The sequence below is a fragment of the Theobroma umbraticum genome, unplaced genomic scaffold (genome assembly GCF_002168275.2).
Source record: "Theobroma umbraticum cultivar Fairchild unplaced genomic scaffold, ASM216827v3 scaffold_67.0, whole genome shotgun sequence".
Classification (NCBI taxonomy): Eukaryota; Viridiplantae; Streptophyta; class Magnoliopsida; order Malvales; family Malvaceae; genus Theobroma; species Theobroma umbraticum.
In genome coordinates this window covers 1,251,855-1,261,804 of record NW_018397262.1, presented here as the reverse complement: position 1 = coordinate 1,261,804, position 9,950 = coordinate 1,251,855, and the positions used below count along the sequence as shown (strand labels likewise).

Below are 9,950 nucleotides of genomic sequence, written 5' to 3'. Positions count from 1 at the left end.
AAAGTTCAATTTTTTCTCTCAACAATCCCATTTTGTTGAGATGTTCTAAGTGCAGAAAAGTTATGATCCAATCCTTTTTCGTTGCACGAGCTTTCAAATTCATCTCCTTCAAACTCACCTCCATGATCACTTCTAATGCTAACGATGAGAAGTTTTTTTCATTCTAAACTCTCTTACAGTGATTGGCAAATGCAGATAATGCATCATTTTTGTGAACTAGGAAGTAAACCCAAGTATACTTATAAAAGTCATCAACTATCACAAAACCATATGATTTACCTCATAAGCTAATTATGTTGATTGGACCAAATAGATCAATATGCAACAATTCAAGAGGTTTAGAGGTTGAAATAATCTTTTTGGCTTTGAAAGATGCTCTAACTTGTTTCCTTAATTGGCAAGCATCACAAATCTGATCATTCTCAAATTTAAGTTCAAGTAATCCAATAACCAGATTTTCTCATTAGTTTTGAAATGGTATGCATGTTTACATGTCCAAATCTTCTGTGCCATAATCAGCTATCATTTTCATCATTTATCATAAGACATGTCTCACAATCTAGCTCAAGGTCTTCAAGGAATATAACATACATATTTTTTATTCTTTTTCCCATGAATGAAATTTTGTTAGTACTAATATCTATAACTTCACATTTATATGAATCAAAGCATACCTCAAAGCCTTTGTCACACAGTTAACTGATACTTAGTAGATTATGCTTTAAGCCTTTAACAAATAGCACATGATTAATTTTAGTATGAGAATTCTTACCAATAGTTACCATACCATGAATTCTACCTTTTGAATCATCTTCAAATGATATAGTACTTCCCTTTTTCTTATCCAGTTGAGTAAACAGCATTTCATTTCCTATCATATGTCTTGAGCAACCATTATTCATGTACCATGGTTGCTTTTACTTTAATTGAGCTTTTGAACATATGTTTTCTCAGTTTGGCTCAACCTGCAAGACAAATTTTTAGTTTTTTTTAATAGGTGCCCATACATTAATGGGTCCTTGAATTTTAGTAGTTACATAGAAGCCTTTTGGTACCCAAATCATTTTTGTTCTTTGAAAGTTCTTTCTTCTATAATAGTCATAAGAGAAATAACCTATTTTGCCACAAATATAACCTATTTAAATTCAAATTTTCAGACAGAATGCTCTTAGTTGACTAACATGCTTCTTTGTTGATTAAGTAGTCTCTGCCTTATAACTGAAGTCTTTGGCAGTGAGCTCTTAGTTGACTCACCATGCTCCTTGGTCGACTAAGTCTTCTCTGTCTCGCAATCTGCTTTTCTTTCTTAATTAGTTAAGTAAAGCTTTAATGGATTAAGAGCTTACTCTCTCTGAACCAGCCAACTTCACTTTTGAAGTTTAGCTGACTAACTCCTTTAATTATCTAACTAAAAGGCTTTTGTTTTGTGGCTCATTTGTAACTCGTTATTTTAATGAGTTTTGATATTTGCTTTCCAGTGTTTAATTTATTATTGACATACATTTTCATCCTGCACACTCAAGTAGTAAAGTTAAACATTAATGAGTGAGAATGTTTTATTATCATTAAAAACTTATGGAGCCAACACTTTAAGACACCACCATTATCTCCAACTTTCATTACTTCTGTTCTCTTAAAACGTAAATAATTATTGTAGTCTTCAGGACTAAAACCAAGATTCTTGAGTCCACCAACTTTTCTTGCCAAAACCCCAACACTGTCCTTTGGTGTTATTCCGAAACAATTAGTGATTTCAAGTTCATCAACTTAAAGGAGATTAATTGCCCTTTGAGATTTTAAAAACATACGCTTACGCGAAAAAGCTAATGCATGTGTATGTTTTGAAATAAATTTTGTACCACATAATTCATTGTCATATCCTGAAAGTTTTAGTACAGCTAAGCACCCAAATATTATTGTTGGACAATGACTTTGGACATTATCATCTCTTTTATCATTTCTTTGAGTTCCTTGGCAAGAACAATAAAAAACCCTATCCACCCAATTACCATCCTTATCCTTATGTCCTTTAATTCTTCGAATACTAAATCCAACTTGTTTGGCATATCTATTGTAAAAATTATAAATATCTTGTTCCGTTTCAAACTCCATTCCAACTTTTGGAATAGTTTCTTTTAACATATTTGCATGACCTAAAATCATAATATTAATATTAGAATCAATCATATTTGAGCACTTATCTTGCTCTAGATTATGCTACTTCATTGGCTCAATTGATGAGAGAATATCACCTTTAGTTAATTCCAATCTTTGACATAGTTGATCTTTATTAATTATATTTGTAGTTTCTTTATCCATACCTTAAAAAACACAAAATAAACACATTTAATTATCTTTTAAATTAATAGAAGAATCATACCTTCTTTTTCTACTATTTCATTCTGTATGCTCTAAAATTCATTAATTAAGCACAATTAATGATAAAAATTCATCAAAATTGAATTAAACAATACGCATACACACATATATATAAAGTTTAAAAAATATAAAAAAAAAACTTAAATCAAAGAGTTAATGAAGAAAGAACCGTCTACAACTAAATTTGATGTTAATATCTTCATGAAAGAACAAAATGCATAATGGACCATGAATAACTATGAATAAGACATAAAAGAAAAAATTGAATGATTTTCAAAAGGAAAATATGAAAAAAGTTATTTGCAAGCATAAAATTCAATAAAACATTATATTATGGGACCCTCTTTTATCTTTAGATGTATAATTTATTCGTATATAGCTTCTTTTAAAAAAATCCAACAAAACACCGTTAATCAATAAATATAAAATTAAAACTTAAAAAATTAATAAAAAAAACTTACAAAAGTTGAAAGTATCTTGCCAAATAGAAAAGTCAAGGTAAAAGAGAAGTAGGCAGACAAAGGCAAGGTCAAAGCCAAGTAGACAATCAATAGTAAAGAAAACCTAGTATGAGATTTTTTTTCTTGGGACATTTTTAAAAATAATCCTTGAAGATATAATGTTTTCAAAAATAACTTTTTTTATAATTTTAACTATTTTTAATCAAGTTAGATAAAATTACTTTTAATGATTACATGTCAAAAATTACTTTTAATGATTACATGTCATGATGTTACACGTTATATACAAAAACATATTACACGTCATGTACAAAAATATGTGACACATCATAGTTAGGTTGTTATACACCATGTACAAAAAAATATTACACACCATGATTAAGTTGTTACACGTCATGATTAAATTGTTACACGTTATGTACAAAAACATGTGATACGTTATGATTAAGTTGTTACACACCATGTACAAAAATATGTTACACACTATGATTAAGTTATTACACTTCATGAACAAAAACATATGACACATCATGGTTACGTTGTTACACACCATATTGAAAAAAAATATTGTTGTTACACGTTATATTCAAAAACATTTTGTTACATTTTAATGCCTAAAATATTGTTGTTACTTGCGAACCAAAACTTCAACTCTTTTTATTTTTTTATTTTTTTTTTTGATCATTTGGCATCGATTAAAGTGCTTCTAATCGACTAACAAGTTCCATAAATCAAAATACAAATTTTTTTAACTAAAACACTTATTTTGACTAAAAAAAAAATTCTTTGAAAATCTAAGTTTATAAATTTTAAATTTTTGAATTTATTGATATCTAGATCCCGAATTGATCCAATTAAAAGTTATTCAAACATCTGTAATTATTTTTACTATTTTAATTTTATCCAAAATATCTAAAAATCAAATTCTTCAAATAACCAATCACTAAGCATATTAAAATCATCACTTGATGCCTTAAAAGCGTAAGAAAGAGAAATCTAAAAATACTGAAAAAAGAAATCGAGGAATATGATAGTTAAATGTCGGAAAGAGAAATGGATAAAAATAGATAAAGCGGAATGATGAGAGAGAGAAATCGAAAGTATAAATAAAAAGAAATTATGATGAATAATTAAATTTATTTAAAATAATTTTAAAAATATTTTTATCAAGTTATGATTAAATATAATTAAAAATAATTAAATTTATTTTAATATTTATTTTTTAAATATTTTTATAAAAAAATTATTTTTTATAATTTTTTTTATTTTTTAATTGAGAGTAACAACCAAGGAGATACGGCAGATGGCAAAAACATAGAGAGGAGACACGGCTGGGGAAGGCAGAGGATTTGTGTTCCACCTTGGATACCATGCGAACAGGACAAAACAAAACAGTCTATTCTCAACCTTGCGTCCACAAGTCAATCAACTTGGCTAGTGCTTTAGCGGAAGACCCTGACGGACCCCAAGCAGCCAAGGCCTTCTCTCTCATCTTCCAGCTCCTTTCTCTAAGCTCCATGCCAGTGTCCGAATCCATCAACTCCGTGACTCGCTTCTCCAACTCAGTTCCACTCACAAACCCATCTTCCTGTCTTTGCTCCACAGGGATAGCCATCTTCATATCCTGAACCAAAATGTTCCGATTCAAGTGTTGCTCTGCGTATAAAGGCCATGCAATCATTGGCACCCCGGCGACCGCTGCTTCTAAGATGGAGTTCCACCCACAATGAGTCACAAAGCCACCAACCGAGTCCTTGTTCAGCACTGCTACTTGTGGCGCAAATGACTTCACAACCAGACCCCTGTCTTTGGTTCTCTCCATAAACCCCTCCGGCAAAAGAGTGTCTAGATCCACACTGGGGCTTTCTTCAGTTTGCTTTGCCTTCTCGTCGCGAGGTGGATTTTTTACCACCCACAAGAACCTTTGCCCACTCCTTTCCAAACCTTTTGCTATTTCCATAATTTGGACCCGAGAGAACGACCCACGGCTCCCAAAACACAAGAACACAACGCTTTTACTCCGTTGCTTCTCCAGCCACGATAAACACTCGTGTTCAGCTTTACTACCTGCTGCAATCAATGGCCCGATGTAGTAAGTTGGTGGGGTTGCAGCATCAACAAGGCATAACCCATCAGCAATAGCCTTGATGGAAATCGGTTCGAGCTCTTCAAAAGTGTTAACTATAATTCCATCTGATTGTGCGAGTCCTGAACAGAAATATATAAAGTCCCAATAAGCAGGATCTTCTCTATCAAGTGCGGGTTCTGGCATGTGTATGGCTTTCAACGGTGGTAGGCCGTGGAAATGAAAGACTGTGTCAGGGAGATCTCTGAAGCTCTCAGTAGTTTGTTCATCAAGTTTCGGGAATTGAAGGAAGGCGGCAAGGGTAGAAGCACCAGAGGTATAGAAGTAAAAAGTGGGGATTTTGAGATCTTTTCCCATGGATAGAGTAGAAGTGCAGAAAAGATCTATGACAAAAGCAGAGATCTTGTGATTTTTTGAGATTTCCTGAAGAGAATGGAGTGCGTTGGGCGCATGGAGGCGGACGAACTGGAAGCAAATGGCAGCACCGCTGCATTTTTGGTCCATGGAAACGGAGATGGATGGGAAGCGGCGAAAGCAGATGGATGGGTAGGCTTGGGAGACAGAATTGATGTAGGAGATGATGCTTGGGGTGTCCCAAAAACCTGTAGTAAGGAGGATGGTGATGGAAAATTGGTGGTTTCGCTGTTGTAGGATGAGTTTGCCTAGCTCCACCATTGACACCACATGGCCCAAGCCTGGCGATGGGTAGAGCACGATCGTCTCTTGCATAATTTTTTTTTTGTTTCTTTGCTTGATTGTCTCTTCAGTCTTAAGCTATGACTACTTGTGTTTGTTCGAAGAGGTAGAGCCAAAAGAGGTTATAACTCCTAGCAAAGCACAAAACACAATGGTATCTGATCAAGATGGTCCTGCCCCACTTCTGTCGGGATAGATTTAGATGTTCAAGTTTTAATTATTGAAAGTAATATTTATTTCACTTTTTTTCTTAATTTACCCATTTTCTTTAATTATTGCATTCAAAATCAAAATAATTTAATTTATTAATTTTAAAAATTACTCTAATTTAATTTGTCTTCCTAACAACCTCTAATTTTAGTATTAAAGGTAACGATATCAATATTGATGTTATGTTCACATGGCACATATTGGTGATGTGGTACAATCATGATCATGTGATAATGCCACATGGTATTATTGTGATGACGTGATAATGCCACATGACATTGTCATAATGATATAACATCGACATGCTGACATGTTAGTGCTACGTGACAAATTAAAAAAAAAATTTTAAAAAAATCCGTGTCACGTCATATTGACTACGTTAAACAAAAATGTATACTACAGAGATTAAATTGAACAAAATTGAAATATTTAAAAATTAAATTTAAAAAAATTAAAAAATATAAATTTTTAAGTAGATGATACATATACTTATTAATAAGTCAAATGATATTTAATTGTCAAAAAATTTATGATATTAAAAAATATTTATAAATATTTTCGTACTTAAATATTTGATTTCAGAATAGGTACATCAATTTATCTTCTTTATGAAAATTAAATTTAAATTTCCTTTCCCTAAAACAATTGAAATATTTCAAAAAAAATGTAGCTAGATTTGGATGAATAACTTGTATTATATTAAAATAAAATAATATAAAAAGTCTAAATAAATTCTTTTTTCTTTTAGTTATAAGTGTATAAAATTTTGAAATTTATATTCTAATTTGACTTAAAATTTATATTTTAATTTGACTTAGTTTTTAACTTGAACTGAACTCGATTGACAAAATAAGTTGATATAGTTACAACTTTCATAATTTACAAATACCCATTGTTTTGAAATTATTCAACTCTTACCCAATTTATCTTTTATTTTTTATAAAACAATTTTATTTAAGCTCAAAAACCACAATCAAATTCTGCATTACATTTAAATTATTAATTTAGATCTACAAAAAATTCTTAAATACAAATAAAATGATATAAACATTTACAATTATATTTAACTCTATCAACCATAAATGCAATATTTAATTCAAGAAATTCTAACTTAAAGAATGTAACTTGAAATATTAAATAAAATAAAAACATAAAAAATAAACAAAAAAATAAAAAGGTGTAGTAGCTCAGATTCCATGGGTGTAATAAAAAATCTATCATGTCCAAATTGAGTTGAACAAGTCAAAACGAGGAATTATTTTTATAATCATTGTTAATTCCATAATTATCAAAGAGATGTTTGGTCTTTAAATTAAAAGAATTTAAGAAAAAAATCCAAATTAGAATCGAGAAATGTAAATCTATTGTCATTACCCTAATTTCATAACAATTAATTGATGAATTAAGTTCTGATGAGAAAAACAAAGAACAAAGAAAAAGATTGAGGGGTGGCTAAGGAGAAGAGTAATTATTGCCTTTTAAGATAAAATATTAAAAAAAATTTATAAAAGAAGAATTTAAATTTAATTTTTACAAATTAGATAAATTAATTTACCTATTATGGAATCAAATAATCAAGTAAAAAATATTTATATATTTTTCTTAACACCAAAATCTTTTACATTTAAACATTTGCTTATTAATAAGTATATCTATCATCTACTTAAAGATTTATATTTTTTAAATATTTTTTCAATTTAGTCCACAAACACCTCAATTTTGTTCAATTTTGTTCTTGTACTATGCAATTTTATTCAATTTTATTCTTATGACGTGACATAATTTTTTTAAAAAAATTTCTCTTTGATTTGCCATGTCAACATAGCCATGTGGCATTGACACGTCAACATGGTAGTATCATATTAACATTGTTATGTCACCATGTCAATGTCTCATGGCACTACCACATCATCACAACTGTGCCACATGATATTGTCATGTTATCATAATGGTACCACATCACCAAAATATATCACGTCAGCATTGACATCATCGTTTTTAACAACAAATTTGAATACCATTAAGAGAAAGAACTAAATTAGAGTAAATCTCAAAATCAAAAGACTAAATTGTTTCAATTTTGAATATAGAAACTAAATTGAATAAAATGCATAAGTATAAAAAACTTGGTGAGTTTTTTGACCAATTCCGTAACCTAGGGCATAAGCTTGGTTCCAAGTAGTATAAAGCCAACGTTGAGATTTTGGTTTTCTTCTCCTCTGCAATCCTAGTTGGATATATCCAACTGCACATTGGGTAGGGTGTTCATTCTTGAAGAATTATTGACATCATTTTGAAGTTTCAACATGATGATCTCATGGACTCACATTGTCAAAAAAAAGAAAAGAAAATTGTAGATGAAAGAATAGCTCACAAAGTTTAAAGAAGGGAAAAATATAGCATGACACTAGTGATTATATTCCTATTTTGCACATATTGATATGTTTCTTGCTTGGATTGAAACATGAAGATTGATATGAAAAATTCTGTATGATTAATTGATTTTGGATCTTCCTAAAAAGGCAATTATATTCCTTTAGGATTACGATTTGTGTTTTTTTTTGTTTTAATCATCTTTCTGCATCAAAAAACAGATTTTGAGTTGTTTAGCTTTCCACATTTTCCAATTTCTCTCAATATATTTATCCATTTCATTCAACATACTTTAAAGCAAGCCATTGCATTTTAATTTTTTGGAAGTAATTTCAAAAAGAAGAGTGAGATATTTACTTTTAAGAATCAAAATTAAAAATTTAGGGTTTTGGATCTATTATTATTGATGGAAGGAGAGGAGATTAAGAAAGAGAGAGATGGAGAGAGGTAAAAAAATTTGTTTATATTTTTTGAAAAAAAATTAAAATGTAGTAATATTTATTTTTAAATTTATCAAAATTTTAAATTTATTTTTTAATGAGCTGACACCTATAACAAATAAAAATCCAAAATTTGAAGCTAGAATAATGGATTTCATTGAAAATTTCCATGCTTTTTGTTTTTTGAAAAAATTAAAACCTTTAGATCAAAGGTTTGGACGGTGTTGATTTGATCACAATGGCGGAAGAGATAGCATAGGACCATCTCTCCTTTCCGTTATTGCTCGATCACCAAAGCGCACGTGTCACAGTTATGTCACTACCTCGGGTTACAGCAATTGGATTTTTTTTCACAACGGATAATTAATTTTCGATTGATTGTTCTAGGTTAGTTGAATTCCAAAATTACGGACTTGTCCATGTTGAAATTGCGACGTAAAACTAATACAGACCAATTACCTACTCAAATTAAATATGATTTGAGTAAAATGATTTGGTTTAATTAATTTATTAAATTAATTGATAAAAATGTTTGATCTAATTAGTTTTTAGATCAATTTTCAATTTTAAAACCTTTGGACCAATCTACCCAAAAAACTAAATTAATTTTTTTATATATTTATATATATTAAGATATATAATATTTTTTATATGTATTAAGAAAAATTGATAATAAACTTAATTAATAATTTACTTAAAATATATTAAGATATTATATGTACATATACAAATCACAATCATAATAATTTAATATTAGTTATATATATTTATTTATTAATCTTTATTAATATGAAATTTTAAGTTATATATTTTGAATGATATAACTTATATGTTAATATTATAATATATGATAGTAAATATCCTATATATTAATATATTATAATTATTATATTTTAGTAATATTTCGTAATATAAAATGTTATGAATATATATATATATATATAATTGTATAAATATATTATATATACATATATTTAATTTACACATCAACATTACTATAATTTATAATAAACTTTATTTATATGATGACACTCAATAACTTTATTAGCTATCACCTTATATTTTATAATATATTATTTATAATTAGTTGTTATTTATACAAACTTTGATATAAAACATTATAAAATATAAGTTATGTCATTAATTATATATATATATAATAAAGTCATATTATATATATATATTTAATTCATATACAAGCATTACTATAACTTATAATAGACTTTATTTATATGATTATATTTAATAACTTTATTTATAATCACCTTAGATTTAATAACATATTGTTTATAATTAGTTATTATT

At 28.6% G+C, this 9,950-nt stretch overlaps 1 protein-coding gene and 1 non-coding gene across 2 annotated transcripts; both read right to left on the bottom strand.

The window, feature by feature from the left end:
• Positions 1–3,855: 3,855 nt before the first annotated feature.
• LOC110419256 (UDP-glycosyltransferase 88F4-like) lies at positions 3,856–5,845 on the bottom strand. Its single transcript, XM_021432238.2, has one exon. It carries the CDS (start codon positions 5,653–5,655, stop codon positions 4,243–4,245), a length of 1,413 nt encoding a protein of 470 aa, XP_021287913.1. The 5' UTR covers positions 5,656–5,845; the 3' UTR covers positions 3,856–4,242.
• Positions 5,846–7,014: 1,169 nt separating this feature from the next.
• On the bottom strand, positions 7,015–7,112 carry LOC149526969 (small nucleolar RNA snoR8a). The gene has a single exon (XR_016351443.1). It is a non-coding gene; the product is annotated as a small nucleolar RNA snoR8a (small nucleolar RNA).
• Between the last annotated feature and the right edge of the window lie 2,838 nt (positions 7,113–9,950).

Excerpts from the sequence above, each read along its gene's own strand:
- LOC110419256 (XM_021432238.2), bottom strand. The coding sequence starts at position 5,655 with ATGCAAGAGACGATCGTGCTCTACCCATCGCCAGGCTTGGGCCATGTG.